This window comes from Cebidichthys violaceus, unplaced genomic scaffold (assembly GCF_023349555.1).
Source record: "Cebidichthys violaceus isolate CVI_PGR_0920_01 unplaced genomic scaffold, fCebVio1.0.p SCAF_7, whole genome shotgun sequence".
Classification (NCBI taxonomy): Eukaryota; Metazoa; Chordata; class Actinopteri; order Perciformes; family Stichaeidae; genus Cebidichthys; species Cebidichthys violaceus.
In genome coordinates this window covers 8768615-8790127 of record NW_027176927.1, presented here as the reverse complement: position 1 = coordinate 8790127, position 21513 = coordinate 8768615, and the positions used below count along the sequence as shown (strand labels likewise).

The following is a 21513-nucleotide window of genomic DNA, read 5'->3' as shown; positions in this document are numbered from 1 at the left end:
GTGCTCTACATTTACATCTACATCAGGGACGTTCTGCTCATCTTCAGAACCAAATGTATACTTACACTGATAGGGTAACGGTTGTCTACTGGGGGGGTTCTGGCCAGCGCTGCAGGGTCAGCAGTAAGTAGTTGTGATTTGCTGCGGTGTAGACCTGATCGGATTCTTCTGGAAAGAAACTCAGCCGCTCCATCCACTACCTCAAACTGCCCGGTCTCCTGGTTGTACAACAGAGGCGTCTCTGGGAATGACTGGGAAAAAAAGATGCTAGGGTGTAAGAGTTTAGTAAAAAGAAATATATAAAATCCATACACCAGAACTACTTTACCGGCAAATTTAAGAAATCATTGAAGTAGTGAGCCAATAGATCATCGGATGCCAGGGAGTTCTCCTGCATGGAGACAAAGAATAAACCATTATTTCTCTAAAGAATGTCCAGCGAACCAGGCAAAATATACACATTGTGACTGACCGTTTCAGAAGTTATGAAATGTTAATAATCAACACTGATACTCACAACGTTGTCAGCAGTAAGATCAGGAAACTCTTAAAAATAGAGTGAAACTTTAGTTACCAAACCAAGACCAGCTCCAAAAAGTACAATGATTAGAAGTTCTGCTCTTACCTGTTGAGGTGAGCCCACTCATTGCTCACTTCTGAAAAAGAAAACGACTACAGTATTTTCAAACTGTGACGAGCCAGGCACTCACATTTGAGCGTTCGGCAGCCACAAAGCTCTCTGTGTAATTACAGACACACTGCAGGTTGCTATGGAAGTGGACTCATTTTCAAAACACAGGGGGCGGTAAAAGTTTAACTAGAGAAGAGCAGGAAGTTACATGTTTCTTCTTACAATTTAAGACCCCAAAAATGACAAGTATTTACTGGATTAACTTTACTATTAAAAATAACTTACATGTAGTAAAAGAAAGTTTAATTAAAGCTGCGAGCAGCAATGAACGGGCCCTCGCATCCTCCCGCACGTTGGAGGTGCCGGCGGGACTCCAATGTATGCGGCTGAGAACGTCAGCGACCGTGGGACAACGCGTCTACAAGTCTGATGCTTTTTTTCTGCTTGGACCGCGTGACGCAGGAAATGATGCTACGCAAATAGTCCACCGCTTCCTGTATCTGCTGTGTGGCGCTACAGAACATGCACAAACATGTATTATGTTGCTCTATATCAAGTGTAAACCACATTGTGTAAAAGTCATGTAAATCGAATGCTGTTTGTCAGAAAACGCAGATTTCCTTTCGCCAGCAGGTGGCGCTGTGAGTATTAGTGAAAATTAGCTTGTGGACATCCTCAGGCCATCAGTGTTATCAAGCATGGGAAGTTTGGGACCGTTTGGAACGAGTCCGGCTGAGTTACATCAGCTTTTGTCATGGTGAATCACGTAAAGTAGCCGCCCGCTACGGCTAAGCCATTCCGTCAAACAGAAAGCATTTGATAACTTTTAATCACAACAGTCTTGAGATTGAACTGACACAATTTGAAGTGGATCTGACAAAGTCCCTAGGAAGAGTTCGTTAAAGTATAGCGACTAGAAATAGGCCAAAATCTATCCAAAGATGACACAAAAATCTAAATGGCCGACTTCCGGTGCGGTTTAGAGCATGGTCCCAGGATAAGTCTTTCTGAAATACATATGCCTACCAAGTTTCATACATGTACCTCAAACGTAGCGCTAGGGCTGCTCTTTTGAAATATTGTAGGGGGCGCTATGGCAATTTAAAACGGCCAAGCCAAAAGCCCAAATAAAATATGTCTTCCCATCACCTATGACACATGTACAAAGTTTCATGAGTTTTTGAGCATGCATGCCACTGAACCATCAGCCTACTTTTTCATGGGAATGATGTGTTGCCATGGCAACAGCATTCAACGAAAACTCCCAATATTCATGATGAAGCATCTTCAATGTCTTAAGGCTATTTTTGCCAAATTTAAGACTGATCAGGTCAATTGGCTAGGAGGAGTAGATAAAAGTATAAAATATGACATTTTCTTTTGCCAGTAAGTGGCGCTATGAGTTATTGGAATGTTTGCATTTTAAATGTGCTAAGGGTTAAAGTACTATCATGCATAGGAAGTTTTGTGCAGATTGTATTATGTACCTTGGAGTTATAACAACTTTATTTTTCAAGCCGAATGAGGCAAAATGACCTCCCCGCCACGTCAAGGTTCTTCGATGAAAATTCTAGCTCTGAATAAAGCTAGATACAGTTATCTAGCTGATAACTTTTCATCACAAAGGTCTTAACAGCATCCTGACCAAATTTGAAGTCGATCGCATGAATTCTGTAGGAGGAGTTCGTTAAAATACAAAGGCTGAAAACACGAAAAATCACAAAAAAACTGAATGAATTACTGTAGCGCCCCCTAGCGGTTGAATGGAATGAAAATAACAGGGTATGTTCCACCATACAATGTGTACATATACAGCAAATTTAGGACAAACGGTTTAGAAGTTATGTGTATTGAATTACAAGCCACGCCCCAAGAAGTTCATTGATCCGTATCTTCTAAATGCTTTAAGATATCAACAAGCTTTTGATATTTTTTGTGATCTAGGTCCAATAATGATCCACAGCAAATTTGGTAGCAATCGGACCAAGTGTGTAGGAGGAGCTTACAAAAATGAGTTTTTCACAAAATTAAAAATGGCGGACATTTTTTTCTAGGCGGAGCTTAGGGGTCCGAGAGGCTTTTTTGTAGATCTAGTGCATCTGGACCTGTGTGTCGAATTTCAAGTCAATCGGACATGATGGCCGAGGGGCATTGCCGGTCCGAGTTATAGGGGGCGCTAGAGAGCCATTTAAAAAAAAAAAATAGAAATATGCAACCTATGTCAGATGGCTATTTTCACCAGGCCTGACAAGTCTGCAAAATTTTGTGAGTTTTGGGGTATGGTAAAAACAAATATGCACCCAAAGAGGAAACATAAAAATCATAATTATAAGAATAATGATAACCAGTACAATTTCAATAGGGCCTTCGCTGGCCCGACGCTGTCGGTGGCTCGGGCCCTAATAAAAGAAAGTCATTGCAGTTAAGACAATGTAAGTTCACACCACTAGATGGCACCAAACACCATCACAAAAAATTGTAAAACAAATTCATTTTTACAGATTGTAATGGAGACGATAGTAAAAAAAAAAGACCAATAAATTCACAAAAGAGACACAAATAAAAAAAATCTAATTTATTTTAAAATGGCTTTGAAAACACATTGGTAAAAGCTAAAAATTCCTGAGGAAGTTCCAAAACATATATATACAGTTGATCAATGTGTATGGAAAAAATATAACAGCAAAATTCAGTCATTGTTCTGCTGGTGAGATTTCCTTCACATTCATAATTAAAAACACAAGAACTGTGTTGAAAAAAGTGAAAATACAGTACAAAAAAGGCACAAAGACACATTGAAAAGTACAGAAGTTGCTCTCATGTACTGGCTAAATATCACTTTCCTTGTTGCTATGCCTTGTGTTCACCATTAGAAATAAAAAAATTGAAGTGACATCGGCATAACAAACAAAAATACAGCTGACTTTCCGCTCATAGTCGCTTAACGTTTCGCTTGCTCTGTGCACTTCCAGGCAGAAGTATGTCCTTCTTGCGTCGGCCCACAGACTGGCTGCCACACTCTCTGGAGCCGTGGAAAGCACACAAGCAGGCTGTGCAAAAGCGGAACTCACAGTCGGCTCTGCTGCACACGCCCTCCTGTTTCACTGAGTGACACCTCGCAGGATGCTGACATCGAGGGCATGGCTTGAGGCACTCATCGTTGAAGAGGATTTGGGCAACCTGGCAATAAAAAAGAAAAAAATTAAATGACTTAAAATAAAGGGTATATGTAAACTTTCCCAGAGCAGTTTCTTCAGTAAGATCAATTAGATCAATTATCCTTCACTAAACAGCAATTAATGCAAACTAATATATAAAAATTACATATAAACTATTTAACCAAATCTAGTGTAATCAGTTTCAAACTCACTTCCAGAAATTTATCTCGTTTGCTGCTGCTGCCTGAATTCAAGGCCCTGTGCTGTGATGGGGTTAAAGTGCTGTTTCCTGACTGTGGGGTGCAGAAGCTGGACGTCCTAGACTGGGCCTGAACCGTCTTGAGGGCCGACCTCTTGGGTAGAGTGAGTCTAGTCTCTGCGTCGGGGACATGGACGGCACCACCGAGCTGTAAGACATCACAAACTTAATTAATTTCAACTTTTAGCCACCGTTAGTTGATATCCACATTGACAATTCAATTGTTACTTTACACTGAATCGGAGAGAAAAGTCTGCTGTTGTACTGGTCTCTAAAAGATTACTTTTTACAAGGCTGACCATCAGTATCATAGCCAACGTTTTTAGAAAATACCTGCTTGAGAAAGACAACAGAAAGCCACAGAGCCCTGAGTGATGCCCAGATATTAATATCAGACCCATTTGACATTGGCCAGCCATCAGCAATAGTGGCTAATATGGCAAACCTCTTACCTCAAGAGCAGCCTCCACTTCACTCAGGTAGTTTCTTCTCTTAAAACTAGCTCGCTTGTCTTGTTGGATGATTTCATTCCATCTCTGGCACACCTGACCACACCTGCCCAATACAAACAATTGCATGCATGAGACCAATATTCGCAGCCTTCAGTGCACATTAAATAAAGGTTGTGTCAATGACTGTCTGTAAAAGCCTTGCTTTTTGAGTAACAAATTAGGCTTTAAGTTAATTTGATGAAAAGTACAAAATGAGTCCTGTACTTTGATCTAAGCATCCATGATATGCTGTATGAATTCTACAGGATTTTGTAGTTTATATGCATGTATGTATGCATTCATATACTAATCAATAACTTAAATGCTGTCATCAAAAGTCATCATAATCAGTTTAATGAATGACAAACAGGCACACAGTAGATGCATCAAAAATATGAAAGCCAATACGATTTTACTTTGTATATGACTAACGACAGTGTTGAAAACATGAACTCCTTACATGTAGATGCTCTCAGAGGTCAGGTGGCTGAGGATGACAAACAGGATGTGCTTGAGGTTCCTCTTCCTCAGCTCTGTGAGTATGTCCACCTTCCTCAGGCCCATCTTCCTGCCGATCAGCCCTGCCAGCGGCATGGTGGTCCTGAACGTCACAGGGGTCTCAGCCAGCGCTGCGGTGGACTTCAGCTGCTCCTTTAGGCTTGGACTTTGGCCAACAGACATGCGGGCTTTCAGTTGGCACATAGCATGAATCAGCTGCAGAGCTGGAGTCAGAGAGAGATTGACGGGGGTTGTCCTGAGAGGAGTCACATCCGGATTAACAGGAGCTGTGTTAAGGGGCGTCATGTTTTCTGGCCTGGCTGTAGTTGATCTTAGTGGGGTGACATAGTCTTGTCTTGCAGAGGCCAAACTATCAGATATCATGCTATTACTACATTTAGCAGAAGGGGCACTGCAAGGGGTGGCACTGTGATCAAAAACCTCATCTTCTGTAGAAAGGCTGTGGCTTTGACAAACCTGCCCGTGCTTTCTCTCTGCTGGGTCTTCCTCGGACTGAGAGCCCCCTTCTTTAAGCGTTGAAAGCCTATGTTGACGCTGCAAACGGGAGCGCCGCTTTGCCTCTGTGAGATTTGGGGTTTCACAGTTTCCTTTGGAGGCAGAGAGGAGCAGCTCCAGGAATGAGCCGTCATGGTCTACCGAGGAGTCTTGGGATTTATCAAGGGCCAAGGAACTAAATCCACTGTCTTCACACTCAGACCTGTTCCAGGGTTAGAAGAATAACATGTTTTGATATAGATATATACAAATATATATCTATCAATAGATAGATAGAGAACATTTCTTTATTCAGCAGGGAAAATTTTAATTTAGAAAGTGTCAAAAAAAAGCATGTACCTGATATATTTGGGTGTGTGTGAGGATGATGGTGTGTACAAGACACTTGAGCTGTCATTTGTCACACCGCTGACTGGTGATTGAGAGGTTTCCTGAGATGGAGCAAGCAGGGATTTGATAAAGCATGGAGTCTCATTATCAATTTGATCAGAGGCAGAAATGCTCTCGTTGAAATCTGCATCACAGAATGACGCTCTTCTCTCAAAACTGGAAAGGTAACCGGAGTGTAGTTTGCCATTTTCAAGAGTCGAGGTCCTCATCTGCGTGAAGAGGAGGCGGCGTTTCCTACCAGATAGCTGCAGGTCCTGCTCCAATTTTAAAGCGTCTAGAGAGTTAAATGATGCACTGAACCAGTGTTCAGACCTGACACTGATGGAAGATTCAGTCCTTCTGGTGCACGGCGATCTTGTGTCGTCAGCTTTGACATCTGTGGTGGGTTTGCACATGGGAAGTCTGTGTCGCATCAGGGCATCTCTTCTGCACACTTTAGGAGTTTCACACCAGCTGACCCCTTGTGGCCGCTGGATACCTCTGGGGTCTTTGCCCAAATATCCAACCAGTTCTCTGGTCCTCTCCTTGGGTGTGACAGAAAGCCAGATGTTCTCTTTAGGTGTTTCACTGAATTCCACTGGAGACAAAGAGCGACAGGAGTCCACTCCACATATGCTCTGTGGGCTGTGGAATAAACCTGAGTATCCGCTGTCGGAGCAATCATCATAACAGTGCTGGCCTTTGCAGCTCTCGAGGTATACGTTTGATTCAGGAGTGCACTGCATTTTCCTCCTCCTGCGTGCACTTTGTGTCCAGTACACCGTATTCCCCAAGTATATGTCAACTGACCTGCACACAACAAAAAAGTAGTGAGTGAACCCAAAGACAACTGAGCAGCATAAAGTGTGCCTGTCTGGTAACTGACTAATTTATTAAAGCTAGCTGACATGCTGTCTGTGTTTCCAAGGTCTTTGATTAGACGTTGTCATGTTGAACTCACATTGTGATAAGAGATGAGTGATTTAAAAAAAAAATGAAAAATACGTCGGAAGTATCCATGTCGTGTTCAGCGTTTACATTGTAGGATTATTAAACACAAATTGTCAAAGGCAATCAGCTGGGTCAACACCAAACATTCGCAGCTGTTTCATCAGCGTTGCTACGCGAGGACGTGTTTTCGATTTAAATCCCCCGTCGCGTGCTCTCTGTGATGCCGCTATAAAGTGAGCTATAGCCGCCAAAACCAACAGCTGAGCCCGACTAGCTGTACACCGCCGCTAGTAGACCCCGGAGACTCAGACAGGGGTCAAGTGTGTCATTTTATTTAATCTGACTTTATTTCCTCTTATTTTAACATCTGATAACGTCCAAACAAATAGCGGTTGGCAATTGCGCTCGTTCTGCGTGCCGTGACCAGAGGAAACAAAAAAATACGCTACAAAGAAAGCGCAATTGTTGAAATACACTTGAATGTATGAACAAATCATAAAAATAAATCTTAATTTTACATAAAAACCAAACGTTTTATGACTCAAGTCCCACAGACGTCTCTGTTATAGCAATTAGCATGACGTGAACACACCTGTGTCAATTACAAAGTTAACTCTTGCATAGGGGATTGATATAACGCTAGCTCAAATGTTGCGTATTGTTACATTTGTCTGTAATATCGACCACGTTGATAATGTTGAAAAACTTAACATAAGCATGAACACAAATAATATCAAAGAGCCATTAGGTTCGTCGTAATGTGAACACTAACTTACATTCAACATAGTCTGACAAACTGACAAGTTATCACTAAGTAGCTACGTTAGCCTCCTGAAACCACAACCACTGATAGGTAACGTTAGTGTCTTCCCAGACACACGACGCTAACTAGCTAGATTAGTAAATTGCATTATTTAGCATTACACGTAGAATTCTAAAAAAAAAACACTTACCTATTCACAACACGTGGCTAATGCGTAGGTTGTTTTTCTCCGGCTCAGTTCTAGGCCTCAGCTTGTGCCCCTCGTCGCTGTTTGCTTGCTACATGTTCATCATCTACCAGCAGCGTTTTCAAATTTGGAGCCAACTGTGGACTGTGTGACGTATTTCCGCTTCAGAGTACAACTTCCTTCCGCGTGTGGTTACCATAGTAACAATCGAAAGTTTAGCCAGAGTGTGCCAAACAAGCCCAGGTAAAGCTATTCATTTAACTTTAATAGCATTAAGATAAGTTAACATTACGTGTATAATCTACAAGGATTATACACGTAATGCGTAATATTAACATGTCCTTAGTGACAATGTTGTCTTGATTTATCGGTAATTCCAAAAATTGGAATAACTCACGTTACTTCATCACACTTTAGCTCAACGCTATCTAAATGTACTAAGCTAACATAGGCTAGCTTCATTTTGGGTTATCGTTAGCTAACTTCAGTGAACCAGTCTGCTATAAACAAAACCATCCGTTTAACGTGACTCCGTTATTGTCCTCAGGTATGAGCGAAGAAATCTCTCTCTCTCGTGACCAGTCCGCCGCCGCTGACTATGGCGGAAAGGTCCCCGTGGAGCACCTGGACTATGACTACATTGAAAAATGCAAAGATGTAAAATACCTGGAGATGATCTGTAGAGTACTTAGGTAAAAGTTACATAACTAAGCTTCAGGGTGTGAAGAAGATAGAAATTGATTTTGTATGTTCATCAAATATTCTATTTTATATTGCTGGTGAGCTTTTGTCCACTAAGATCATTCTTTCATCCTACAAAATGAACATGCAGTATTGTAAATAGGAATTTGGGTTTTCAGAAAATAACGTTTTACTTTGTGTTCAGGTCCGGCGATGAGGGCATTTATCCTCATCTGATTGAGTTCTGTGAGAGTCACTTGGAGAAACTGGACCCCAGGAGCCGAGCTCTCAGGAAGGAAAACTCTGCGGCGACAGCAGCCAGCCTCTCCAATGATGAGTGGAGCCAAATTGTTGAAGAGATGAAGGCATGCAACACATCTTAGATTTGCTTCTGTTTTTAAAATCAATCCTGATTAATGAGTCATTTTGATATCAAATACTTTGTTACTTACAGACGTTTCAAGAAGAAACCAAAAAGACGGAGACTTCCCTAAAACAGAAGTCAGTCTTTGATGATTTACAGAATATAAATATGCCACCTATAAGAGGTTCCAATTGCTCCATTCCTCTTAGTCAGGTAAAAATGGTCTCCAACGATGTAATATGCACATTTATATTATTTAAGGAAAATACTCAAATTGAGTCTTATGTCATCACAGACTTCAGTTCCAAAAGAAAAGAGGAATTCTTCAAAACGCACTCTCCCACGAGATTATCGAGAATGGGACAAGTGAGTCACTTTGTCTCTACATTTGTCTTTTAGATCCAGAAGAAAAAGCACACTGTTACAGCAGCTGCAGGCTCTGTTCCTAAAAGCTTCCATGCATTTCACTTTGTAAAGAAACACCTTAGCTAAGCATCTTTCATTACAATAATCCACAGTTAAACAGGTTATGCTGCTCTAGAGCAGCAGAGGATCTTCCTTTACCCAAATATCTTTTGCTCTATTTCCAGGTTTGATGCCGAAAAAGAATGTGAACGAATCAACGGGAATTTGGTCAAAAAGGATCCAGCTGTCATGATAAACACAGGACACCCCAAAATCAAGACCAAAGTGGATGCTACATGTAATGTAGTAGCAGCTCATAGCGAGGCATTGTGTATACTAAAGTAGTGTGTGCTTGTGTCTCAAATGTGTCGTCTCTACAATACATCCAGGGCTGACAGAACAGGAGAAGCTCCCTCTGGCAAATCACGAAAAGGACAAAGGCAATGAAGCTTTCAGAGCAAACGATTATGAGGAGGCTGTTGCATACTATTCCAGGTCAGGCTCTTAAAACAACTCAATTAATATAGCAAGCATTTCACAGCTTCTAAGGGGATTATAATGTGTTTCCCTGGTATTTAATTAGACTTCTTTAATGATTTAAGTCTGATTCCATTCCCATTTACTGTGCCTCTAAGTGTTTGTCCATTATCCTCATAATGAATTAAGGTTTGTTTTTATTTTTGGCCTTCCATTACAGGAGCCTTTCCATTAAACCAACTGTGGCTGCGTACAATAACAGAGCTCAGGCAGAGATCAAGCTCAAGCACTGGCACAATGCCATGAGCGACTGTCTGAGGGTGCTCGAGCTGGAACCAGGCAATATGAAAGGTGAAGCCCCTTTTGGGAATTTTCGGTATGTTTTCTGATACTACATTCACAACTTTACAGCACAGGAGTTAACAGTGGCTTCAGTGTCTGTAAAGTCAATGCTGTACGTGATTTATTTTTCACCATCAGCCCTGCTACGTCGTGCCACTGTTTATAACCACATGGGCAACTTCCGAATGGCTGCTGAGGACCTGAGGACGGTGCTGAGGGAAGAGCCACAGAATGCTGCAGCCACTGTAGGTGAAATAATGCCTGTGGCCCTTTTTGACCACTAGGTGTCACTGTATTTGTGTGAGATCAGACACTTAAAAACAGCTTGCAGCTGCTGCAAGGTATTAATATAATCACACCTAGTCTTATATACTGTAATCAGACAATGGTGTAGATTTTACTGTTGTTTTAAGGCAGGTGATGAGCTCAGGGTGCATTTTATGTAGTCGTTGTTGATATGTCCATTAATTATGTATTAGTGATTTTAATGTACTGTCAGGGAGAAGATGATCCTTTTACATTGCAACACAAGAAATTCACTATAGCTGAGTGGTATATGGGTGATTGTTGTGTCAGTATGCGTCACCTTTGCTGACTTACTGAACAGAACTTGGGTTATACTGTTGACAAATTCTAATTTGTGAATTATTTGTGGTTTAGCAACTTCTGTCTGAAACTGAGAAGAAGATGAAGGAATGTCAACCTGAGCTGCAATGCAAAGGCAAGAAGATCCTCATTCAAGAAGTAGAAGAGGAAGATGATGACACAAAGACAGAGCAGACCGGTGAGATTATTTGGACCTCCATATTCCAAATTGATGTATCCTTGATTTACACACAGACACAGAGACAGAAGCCAGTGACCGTTTGAATTCCATGAATCCCTCCAGAAATCTGCCTGTGATCAATTTAAAAGGTCAAGTCTTCTTAGCTATATTTAACACTATTTAACACATCATGGACAGTTTAATTAGATTTTAAGAGCTTTTTAAATTAGCATCCGTTATGTGTCATGTATAAAGCAGCATTCTGCAGTTGTTCAGCGGAAAAATATTGTATCAAGGCTGTGCATAGACAAACAATCCCTTATTCACAATTTATTACTACTGATCTAAAATTAAAAAATAAATTACCAACCATATACCTAGTGCAGTAGATCTATAGCTCTATGGTGGATCACACTTAGTTTCACAGTAGAGCCTGACCAATGATACTATCAAAAACTAGTCAAATATAATTGAAGGACAGAAATGCCAAAGATATACATTTGAGAGAGTGTATGATCAGTGTCGTAATTACCTAGTTTTTTTCCACCAAAGTGAACTTTCCAAATGTTAAATGTCCTGCTCAGAACATTTTACAGAAGGTGTGACTCTGACAATTATTCATGAGCTCAGAACATGTGTTATTCAAATTAAGTAATTAAAATGATCAAATTACTTAATTTCATCAAAAATGTATGACAAAAACATGATAAACTGTAGCCTCTCAAATATCGATAGTCCCCATCAAAAATTCCATAATGGCTGCCCTACTTCTCAGAAATTAGAACTCAGCATTTTGATTTGAATGTATAAAGACTTGCTGAATACTCTGTGTACTGTCCATATCCAGTATTTTGTGAAGTCTTCTGTATTTTTACACTAGACTTTAGTATATCTGTATATGTGTGCCCACTTAGTCCTCACTGTCGGAGGATTTGCCCTCTAATCCTCTGATTTAAACAAAACGTCTGAGGAAGCTGTAGCAACTCTCGTAATAGTAGGGCAGTCATTTTCATCCCAAACCCTTCTGTTTGTCTGTGCTATATAGAAAGAGGAAACACCCCTTGGCCATCTGGGTAAAGTGACAGACTGTCTATGCGTGTGTGTGTTATCTGCCCTACCCCCACCCAGCGCTTTCAGAATTCACTGTTGAGAGTGGCTGCTTCCTGGAACTCCCTCTTTGAAGTGGCTCTATGTCATGTGTGTCCAACCCTCCCCCACTGTGATGTAACCGCTGACTCCTTCCTGTGGGTGTGTTTCCCCCTCTTCTCTCTCCCTCTGCCTCTCCCTCCCCTCCCTCTCCTTTCTAGCTCATCCGGTTGAACCCAGCCAGGCTGTGGGAGGGGAGGAGAGCTCAGCTGCTCCTGGCGAACGGGGAGACATGGGTAACGCTCAAAAGAAGCCCCACGGCAGAGGTGACGGGGGTCCTCACAGCGAGTTCAACAGCTCCCACCATGGACACTGGAGGAGCAAAGGAGCCAGCTCTGACAAGTACAAAGTCGGGCAGGAGCCAAAGGAAAAGGCAGCCAATGGAACAAGCAAGAGAGGCTCGACAGCTTCAGTCCCGGCTGATCAGAGCAGCGGCGGTAAAGAAACTCCGGTGGGAGGAAATGCAGGGGAATCTGTCAACCTTGATGCCCCGTGCGGAGCCCTGCCCCCACCTCTGGCCCGGCTAAAGAATGAAGGGAACCTGCTGTTTAAAAATGGACAATTTGCCGATGCACTGGAGAAATACTCACAAGCCATTCAGGGCTACACAGAATCAGGTAGGGTGGACGAGTCCTCTTGGTTGGCGCTGTTCTTGTTATTATAGTCCAAGGTGGTTGGCAGATCAGTCACATGGTGTGTACAATGTAGTTTGGTGTATAATATTAAATTGGAGGGAAGTTTATTCTGTTCCTCCATGTCAGGATCACTTCCACTGACAGCAGTCTGAATGCATATTTCTTTATGCTGTGTAATCATCAATGCTCCTGAGACTGTGTCCTATAACTGGCCGATGCATCGTAAATCAAAGGTCATGACCTTGCAATTATAAAGCTTGTGCTTCCATTTAGTTATTGATGCTTTATCACAGTGCAGGATATATTTATTTATGTATATATATATAGAGAGATTTTACAGTTCAGGAGTCAAAAGTTCGGGCCATTTGTTTGTGTGTTCAGTGATTTTGCACTGATGCGTCAAAATGTGTCCCGTGTGGCGTATACGGACAGTGTTTATGTTTCAGCCTCAGCCCGGTGCTAAGCCTCTCAGCTCAGGTCTGTCCAGGTCACATGAGCGCTAACCACTCTCTGTGAAATTGAATCTGCAGGACCGCAAGCTATAATTCTCACCCAGAGAGAGGGAGAAAGTGAGAGATTGATGGAGAGAAGAGAAACTGCCGCCCGTCAGGCTCACCCACCATCGAGCATACTCTCTCTGTCTATTTGTGGGCCGCTATGATGCACTCCACTAGCCCCACTGTGCTGCTGGATGTGGAAAGTGACTGGACATGGTCCAAGGTCCGTCATCTGTCCGATGTAGGGAGGGCTACATGTAATGCAGACAGAATAGAGCTGAGAGCAGAGATAAGGATAGATTCTATGAACCCTTTAAACATGTGGTGGTCTGTCAAAAAGGGACATCACTCAATAACATATACATTCAATCTGTCTTTTACAGGCTGTCTAAGCTGGTTTAGGTTGGTAAACAGATGCCCCATTTTGTACCTCTAACATACTAACGTAAATGCTCTACTGTCACAGTAACCTCTCTGAGGGAGCAGTCGCTGGGACATCATCAGCCCTGCCTCACCGTGTCATCATTCATAATCTGATTTCATCTGATGAGGTGGCACGCTAAGCTGACCGTATTTAGTGACGCAGAAGGATGCTGCTCTTGTCTGTAATGCACGGTATAAGCACGATTTGCCTGCATCAGTGATAGTGATGGTGAAAATGGAGCCCCGCTGGGCAACTGGTGAGAATAGCGAAAAACACTGTGTGCAGTCTGTGTGAGCAAGTGTGAGGAGAAAAACGTCCTGAAAGGTGTTTGATGAGCTTTTCCTTTTCACCTTGTCAGCCCTGGAGCTTATTGTGCTACTGCGGTAACAGCCGGGTGTATTAGGATGTATTAGTGGAAGAAAAAGTAGGCCTGCTGCCTGTTTAAGGTCCCAACAAAGAGTTTTTGATATATCAGCCTTGATACATCCAGCCTCACACCTCTGATTACAAGCGTGGCTAAAAACATGCCAGTTACTCAAACAAGAAGAACGGTGAGCGTGTGAAGACATAGACTTGTGGCCACATAAATTGTGTGTGTGTGTGTGTGTGTGTGTGTGTGTGTGTGTGTGTGTGTGTGTGTGTGTGTGTGTGTGTGTGTGTGTGTGAATGCAGCTTTAAAAATAATCTTGCATTCATTAGTCTGCTATAGAAGAGACATTTTAGGTTAGTATCTCACCATTAAAGTCTCTCTTCTAATGCTAAAGTTCTTCATTTAGTCATTACAGGATTACATTATTACAGCAGCATAGTGTGACGAGATATTGACTACATAGCAGATACTAAACCTTCAAATCCATGTCCTTGTTGAGCAGAACACCCATGTTTCTGTAGAGTTTCTGTGTCAGGTCAGAACACATCAAACGGATTGATTCAGCCTCTGAACATTATAAATGACTCATAACACACCCAGGCTTTTTAAAGCCACACTTAAAACAGCCAAGCCCATTTAAAGGTTTGCCCCTTTTGCAGATATTTTGTTTCACAGTATGGATCGGTAAGCTACATAATGCTGTTTCTGTGCCCTGTTTCTTTTTTTACACAGGGATTGATAGTCCGGAGGATTTATGTACTCTGTACTCTAACAGAGCAGCTTGCTACCTTAAAGATGGCAACAGTCAAGAGTGCATACAGGACTGCACAAGGTGAGAGACTTTATTCACTGATCTCGTAATACTGTGTGAATACGTGGAGTGGGAAGTAATGTTAGCTGTGGGTGTCAATCTAATTGTTTTAATTTACACTGGGTGCCATGAGAATCCAGCACAGCTTCCCAATGTGTTTTGCAGTCATTTAACATCATTTAACATACCAAACTAGCAGATCGCTATTCTTTTATGAGGGGATTTGCACTGAGGTCTGTTGTAAGGGATTGCCATTAATCTCTTTAGAAGTTTTATAAGTAGTAAACTCAGCATAACTTGAGGGAACCTCCCATGTGAAAGCCTTTCAATACGCTGTATGTTTGCTTAAAATTCAGCTTCAAGGGCAAACAGGAAGAGTTTTGTGAGTTTACTCACACATCCACAACAGCACACCAATACATGAGTACTATATACTTAATAAGCACAAGAACACTTCCGATTTGAAATCTGTCACAGTACTCGTAGACAGATCTATAGCAAAAGCAGCAGACTTGATCCTTTGCTCTTGTCTCATCACATCTATTTATACCAACCAGAGCCCTGGAGCTGCAGTCATTCTCCCTCAAGCCCCTCCTGCGCCGGGCCATGGCTTACGAGTCCCTGGAGCGCTACCGGAAGGCCTACGTGGATTACAAGACCGTCCTGCAGATAGACTCCGGCGTGCAGGCGGCGCACGACAGCGTCAACAGGTATTAGCCTTCACCTCGCACTTGAGCTGAGAGGCCACAGAGACGTCCTGTGCTTAAACGGACTGAATGATGTTTAACATCCCTATTCACGTGGAATGGCCTCATTGGCCCCATAAACCCAGACTCTTCCTGAATATCACAGTGACCATGGCAGCTATTGACTGAGAGCTATGACGAAAGTATCCTTGCTATCCATTTTTAATTTTGGGTGACGCACTACATCATTAAGTGTTTTGGATATGTTATCACTGCCTTGTATAATATTATACTCATATTTTGAATTCTTTTTTATACGCTAAGACACAAGAACTTGCAATGTGACATAATCAGAAGACTAAATTACAACAAATGAAAAGAACAAACACACAAAGTCTACTTAGTGGCTAACAGGTTTAGCTGGTGTTCAAAAGCAGCTCCAGCTAATGGCTAATTATGGCTCTCAGAGGGCAATGTCCTCACTCTGTTATGCAATTGGAGAAACTCCATCTACAAGATTTAACAATAAGATGCTTGGGAAAAAAAACGTGTAACATCCCTGTACTGACTGATCGTCCTCCTCCAGGATCACCCGGCTGCTGATTGAGCAGGACGGTGCAGAGTGGAGGGAGAACCTTCCGGACATTCCCCGGGTCCCCCTGTCAGCTCAGCAGCACCGCAGAGAGGAGCCGCCGAGCGCAGAGGTCCTCCAGGCTCGAGCCGGTTTGTTTAAAAAAAATGTTTTGAGGCTCCCTTGTAAACCTTGAACTTAATATAACATATGGATTAATAGTGGGACATGAGGGCAAGCTGGTGGTTTCTAAAGCCCATATTTCTCCCTGAGCAAAGTAAAGCAATGAAAATATTCTAAATTATTGTTTAGTTGTATAAAACATGTTTTGCTTCTGCCACGGTCTACTGTATTACTGTAGGAAATACACTGACAAGAACCTCATACAACCCCGCTTCAAAAAATCCAAACTGTCCCTTTAAAGTAGTGAAACAAGTTAAACAGTATGCTTGACATCAGTCACATTGCAAATGAAATTTTTCATACAAAACATACTTTGATCTTAGAGAATAGGATGCCTTGTTGTAGATTTGACTGCTATGTAACAGTGTATGAAATTACTTTTGAGCTCCACCTCGACCAGCTACAACAGTAAAATACTAAGGACACACAAAGCAATAATCATTTTGCAGTTATAAAACAGTTTGACACCCACAACGACAATTTTGTTCGCATTATTTTTCTCAAAATAAATAGCATACTTTTACTTGGGTAACAATTCCGATGCAGGACTTGTGGTGGTTTACTCAGCTTCAGGATCTGAATTGTTCTTCTGCTTCACATCGAGATAGAGGAACAGAAGAGAATAGACTACATTTTGACCAGCAAAATTCAGCTTGTTCCACTTTGTCGTTCACTCTGCGGTGAAGGTTGGAGGAGAATGTTAAAGACCTCATTTTTTATAGAAGTGGACGTGTCACCTCTGCTCACTGACCAAGCAGTTTGTCCTATTTCCGGGGCCATGCTACAGCTGTTATTTTTAAACTCTAATGGAAGAATAGACCTGCTGGCACACTTTTTCCTCCCAGAAGAGGCAGATTGATTAGCCCTTAGTCCACACCGGGCCTGATTGCTGACTCTCCTGCATCACATCTAGCTAGCACAGCATTCCTTCTAAGGGTTTAACCCTCAAGCTTTATAGCAGAGAAGACTTTTCTTAGACGTAAAAGGGAGGTCAACTGACATGTATTGAAAGTGTCAATGTGGATTCAACAGAAAGGAGAATTGAATTGCTCTTCATGTGAGTAACCACCACTTTACTTTGTGTTCCAGAGAGGAAAGCAGAAGTCCGTTTCACGGCGTTGAAGCAAGAGGGGAATGAGTTTGTGAAGAAGGGCCAATACCAGGACGCACAGGGAAAGTACACCGAATGCCTTAAGCTAAAGCCGGAAGAGTGTGCTATCTACACCAACAGGTTAGAGACTCTGTCCCGCCTCCACACGAACAAGCACAGACACCGCTGTGGTCCCTTCCACTTTCGGTTCCTCATACTCGCCGTGGTTTATTTCCTAATAAAGCAGGAATGTCAGAACACACCCAGAAAAATCAACGTGTTCCTTTTGGATAAATACAAACACACTGATTAATTATCCCCACCTGTTCAGCTCCGCGGCTGATCCCGACCAGCCATCAGTCAGTCGCTGGTAGTAAATCAGCGTGTATTGTTGAGTAAGTCGGAACAGAACAGCAGAGCGGCCTGCTTCAGCGCCGTTCATCCCGACTCCATTCATAACCACTATCATATTATCCTCATCTAAAGAGACACAGTGTGCATGCAGCAGGCAGGGCGGACTTTATTTCTCCAACAGACCCCCCATTTCTTTTTTACAATGGTAGGTAGATTGTTGATCATGTCACAGAGGAAACCCTGATGCTGACAAGATCAGTGTCCTATTGTGTGCGAGTGTGTTGAGCTCTGCTGTGGAAAAGATTGTATGTATAGCCACACCAGAGCAAACACACACATGCTGAGACTGAAAACACTGAACACATTTAAAGCTAGGGTTGGTAATCTTGAGAAACTAGCAAGAATATACTAGATTTAAATATATATATATATCCAACCTAAACAAAAACATTCCATTGTTGCCAACTATTTTCCAATGAAAGTAGCTAGCAACGCTAGCTCCACAAGCCGCTAAATCTAGTGAGAAAGTCGGCAACATTGACAGCGCGTTCCCTTCAGGCCTCCCTCCAAAGCCACTCCCCCAAAATAATCATCAGGTAACGTAAACGACAAACAAGACTATTGTTAGTTCTTACAAGCTAGTCGACTGCACAGGCAGAATACGCCAAGGAAGGCGGGCAGGTAGTCCGCTATGATATGATTGGACGGGCTTATTCAAGGATCATTTATTATGCAACACAGGGTCGCACAACGCAGTTCAGTTACAGCCCATTTGTGACACAACAAACACATGAAAAACAAAAAGAACGGTAGTACATTCCTGTCGAGCAAGTTTTGAATTTGAATCAGGAGGAGTGTAAACAGCAGCAACACAAACAATTCTCTGGGCAGATCATATGGCCGACATCTTAACAATAAAAATTCAACATGAGGAAACACATTGTCCATCACCATTGACTGTGTTTGAGCACCAAGCATCACGATGTAAACACAGAGTCCTCCTCCTCTGGTCCACCAGAGTCCTGGTCTCTGTCCTGCTGTCGGCCCGTCAAGTGCAGCTTGATCCGGTCCTATCGACAGCCACAGATACCACTTCTTTTGTTGTTGTTTTTTGTCAGATCATTCGATTCATTGATTGCTGTCAGGATGTAATGAGAATGTCAACAAAAATATCAGAATTGTTTTCAAAACCTGCCTTTAATGAAAATTCTATCTCGTGTCTCATCTAGTCTATGCCTCCAGCCGTTATTATCACGTCTGACTCACAGCTGATGAGTCACAGACTCATGATAGCTGTTAGTCATGCATCCAATTAGCTGCTGGTGACAAATATAAAAATCCCAAGTGATGTGTGTGTGTGTGTGTGTGTGTGTGTTTGCAGAGCCCTGTGTTACTTGAAGCTGGAGAGGTTTGCTGAGGCCAAGCAGGACTGTGACGCAGCACTGAGAGTGGAGCCAACCAATAAGAAGGCCTTCTACAGACGAGCCCTGGCTAATAAAGGCCTCAAGGTGAAGAGAGCTGGCCATCGATGACAAAAGCCCAGAAGGAAATGTGTTCATTTAAAACCAGGGGGAAATCATTTAATGAATGCCACTTGCATATATTGGTTGCATTCATGAAGCCATATATTGTCTGTCCCTCCACCAGGACTACCTGGCGTGCAGCTCCGACCTGCAGGAGGTGCTGCAGCAGGATCCCAACGTGCAGGAGGCCGAGAAGGAGCTGGAGGAGGTCACAGTGCTGCTCAGACAGAGTCTGGCCAACGCCGACGCTTCACCGGCCAAACCCAGAAAGACTGTCCCCATCACAGAGGTAGATACACGTGGATTAGGTGATATGTGGAGAGGTTGGTGTAGTGGCCATAGTCAAAAGTGCTTGTTATAGCTCTCTCTCTCTCTCTCTCTCTCTCTCTCTCTCTCTCTCTCTCTCTCTCTCCAGCTCTGTTACTCTGTGCTGTGCTGCATTAAAAGCCAGTACACCTCAGACTAGATCACTGTACCAAAACCAAATCATTTATTCAAAAGGAGGTGAATTCTAAGGATTCATAAAGAGTGGGAATAATTAACTGAGGCTTGCCAGAATGTGCTCCCGGCTTAACAACACCTGCCTATTTCCTTCTGGCCTCTCTCATTCCGTTAAAGTCGAATGCAGTATGCACATAAAGTTGCCGTCTTTCCTCTAAAGCTTCTTCGACTCTCTCTCACGTCTACCGTCGTAAATCTGCGTCAGTCACTTCTCATCTTTCTCAAGGTTAAGGGCGACGAGAAAACGCCAAGCGTTACCGACTCAGGGGGCAGTCACAGAGGAGAGGCCACCGCCATCAACCTCCGGCCGACCAACGCCTACGAGTTCGGCCAGGCCCTGAACACAGCTCGCTGCGGCGGAGACACTGTGGCCTGCGCTGACCTGCTGGCCTCCACTACCCCGGAGATGCTCCCCCAGCTGCTGAGCACCCAGCTGGATGGAAACACCATCAGCTTCGTCATGCAGTCGCTGGACTCCCACCTCCTGGAGAAAGACCCCAACCTGGTCTACCAACACCTCAACCATCTGCACACCGCCAACAGGTTCTCGGTAAGATACGGATGTTATGTCCCATTTATAGGTTTTGAAAATTTCAAAGGAAAATGCCTTTTATATTTTATTTGTAAGTCCACTTTGTCCCCAGCTGCTGATAATTGATGCTGTGTTTTCTCCAGGTTGTGTTGATGCTGCTGGAGAAGGACGAGCGTCGCCACATGACCCAGCTGTTCGAGCATCTGTCTGCCGCGCAGAGCTCCGAGTTCACTAAGAACGATGTTCAGAATCTGGCCAACAAATACATCTGACCCGCCCGCCCGTTTGCTCCCCCGCTGCATGCGCCGCCGCGCCATTACAACTCCTGGATTCTATGCAAAAACACTGCACAAGAACTGAGTACACAACAGGCAGGAAGCTGCAGAATGTGCCCCAAAGCAATACAGCGGATCTGAGTCCCGGTCACTCCACTGGTCTGTGCTGTAAATGATCTGATCTCTGTACGTTTTGAGTGACAGGATAAGGAATATATTTTTTTCTCTCCAGAACGTTTTGCTATGCAGATTTACTTTTGTACCACCACTAACCATTTGCATTGTGCAACAGGCGGACAGCGGGATACTATGGACCTTTCACTTTAGGGCATTGATAAATAGGGTCTAATGTACAATGTTATGTAAGGCTACAGGCAAGTGTTTCCCTTCACGTGAGTTTGCTCAGGACGGGCTCACGATCCCAGAACTGAGCTTCGTGGGTCAGAATTCGATATCAGTCGTTTGATAAATGAACTTGTGTCCAACACAGCTAAGATCAGAAATAATATTCAGTGCATGCTGAATATTAACTTACCAAGGAACAAGCGCTACAGAGCGAATGTGGGTCGAAAGCATAAAGATAATAAAACAGTTTTATTATGACCACATGTTCTCTGTGGGAGACATAGGCATGACATTATTGCTGTTCTGTGCAGTATGAGAACCGCATCTGTTGGACCGATATCTACTGACAATGTTGTAGGAGAAAATACAATTTGTAACCTTACATGACTCCGATACTCTTGTGTTTATTCAGCTATGCAGTTAGCAGATCCGGGTTCTAATGTCAAGTCACTCTCTAGGCTGGTGTTTTGTTTCCTTCTCCATAAGGAGCGACGTCAGTGTTTTAGCCAGCGCACATCTGCACATTCTTCCTCACAGCAGTTCAGCCATGCAGATGTGTACACACTGGAGAGAAGCAGCATCTTTCCGAGATGTGTGCCTTAGATTTCAGACTAGGGGTCGGACTTATTTTGGCTGGGTATTTATTTCTTATTTTGGAGTGATACTCCTAAAGGTGTAAATTTATGTCACTCTGTAGCTTTTATCAAAATGT

General features: G+C 42.9%; 2 protein-coding genes and 1 long non-coding RNA gene across 3 annotated transcripts; 1 reads left to right on the top strand and 2 right to left on the bottom strand.

Moving 5' to 3' along the window:
* Positions 1–333: 333 nt before the first annotated feature.
* On the bottom strand, positions 334–661 carry LOC137890880 (uncharacterized). Its single transcript, XR_011105316.1, has 3 exons — positions 626–661; positions 518–546; positions 334–391 (listed from the first exon to the last, which is right to left on the bottom strand). It is a non-coding gene; the product is annotated as an uncharacterized lncRNA (long non-coding RNA).
* Positions 662–3191: 2530 nt separating this feature from the next.
* On the bottom strand, positions 3192–7910 carry fbxo43 (F-box protein 43). The gene is made up of 6 exons (XM_068735857.1): positions 7827–7910; positions 5893–6732; positions 5000–5755; positions 4501–4603; positions 4002–4196; positions 3192–3811 (listed from the first exon to the last, which is right to left on the bottom strand). The coding sequence occupies exons 2-6, from the start codon at positions 6666–6668 to the stop codon at positions 3563–3565; spliced, it is 2079 nt and encodes a 692-aa protein (XP_068591958.1). The 5' UTR covers positions 6669–6732; positions 7827–7910; the 3' UTR covers positions 3192–3562.
* Positions 7911–9013: 1103 nt separating this feature from the next.
* Positions 9014–21188, top strand: LOC137891111 (sperm-associated antigen 1-like). The gene is made up of 16 exons (XM_068735552.1): positions 9014–9081; positions 9164–9234; positions 9459–9571; positions 9663–9768; positions 9971–10101; positions 10231–10337; positions 10753–10876; positions 12166–12621; positions 14663–14762; positions 15299–15451; positions 16014–16150; positions 17271–17412; positions 19007–19133; positions 19273–19437; positions 19876–20199; positions 20325–21188. The coding sequence occupies exons 1-16, from the start codon at positions 9037–9039 to the stop codon at positions 20451–20453; spliced, it is 2430 nt and encodes an 809-aa protein (XP_068591653.1). The 5' UTR covers positions 9014–9036; the 3' UTR covers positions 20454–21188.
* The last annotated feature ends 325 nt before the right edge of the window (positions 21189–21513 follow it).

Bases quoted from the DNA above. Each gene is read 5' to 3' on its own strand.
- fbxo43 (XM_068735857.1), bottom strand. From the start codon at position 6,668: ATGCAGTGCACTCCTGAATCAAACGTATACCTCGAGAGCTGCAAAGGC. The intron at 5,756-5,892 runs GTACATGCTTTT...ACCCTGGAACAG, and splicing joins CACACACCCAAATATATCAG to GTCTGAGTGTGAAGACAGTG. The intron at 3,812-4,001 runs GTGAGTTTGAAA...TTTTATTGCCAG, and splicing joins AACGAGATAAATTTCTGGAA to GTTGCCCAAATCCTCTTCAA.
- LOC137891111 (XM_068735552.1), top strand. From the start codon at position 9,037: ATGCCACCTATAAGAGGTTCCAATTGCTCCATTCCTCTTAGTCAG. The intron at 9,769-9,970 runs GTCAGGCTCTTA...CTTCCATTACAG, and splicing joins GCTGTTGCATACTATTCCAG to GAGCCTTTCCATTAAACCAA. The intron at 19,438-19,875 runs GTAGATACACGT...ATCTTTCTCAAG, and splicing joins AGACTGTCCCCATCACAGAG to GTTAAGGGCGACGAGAAAAC.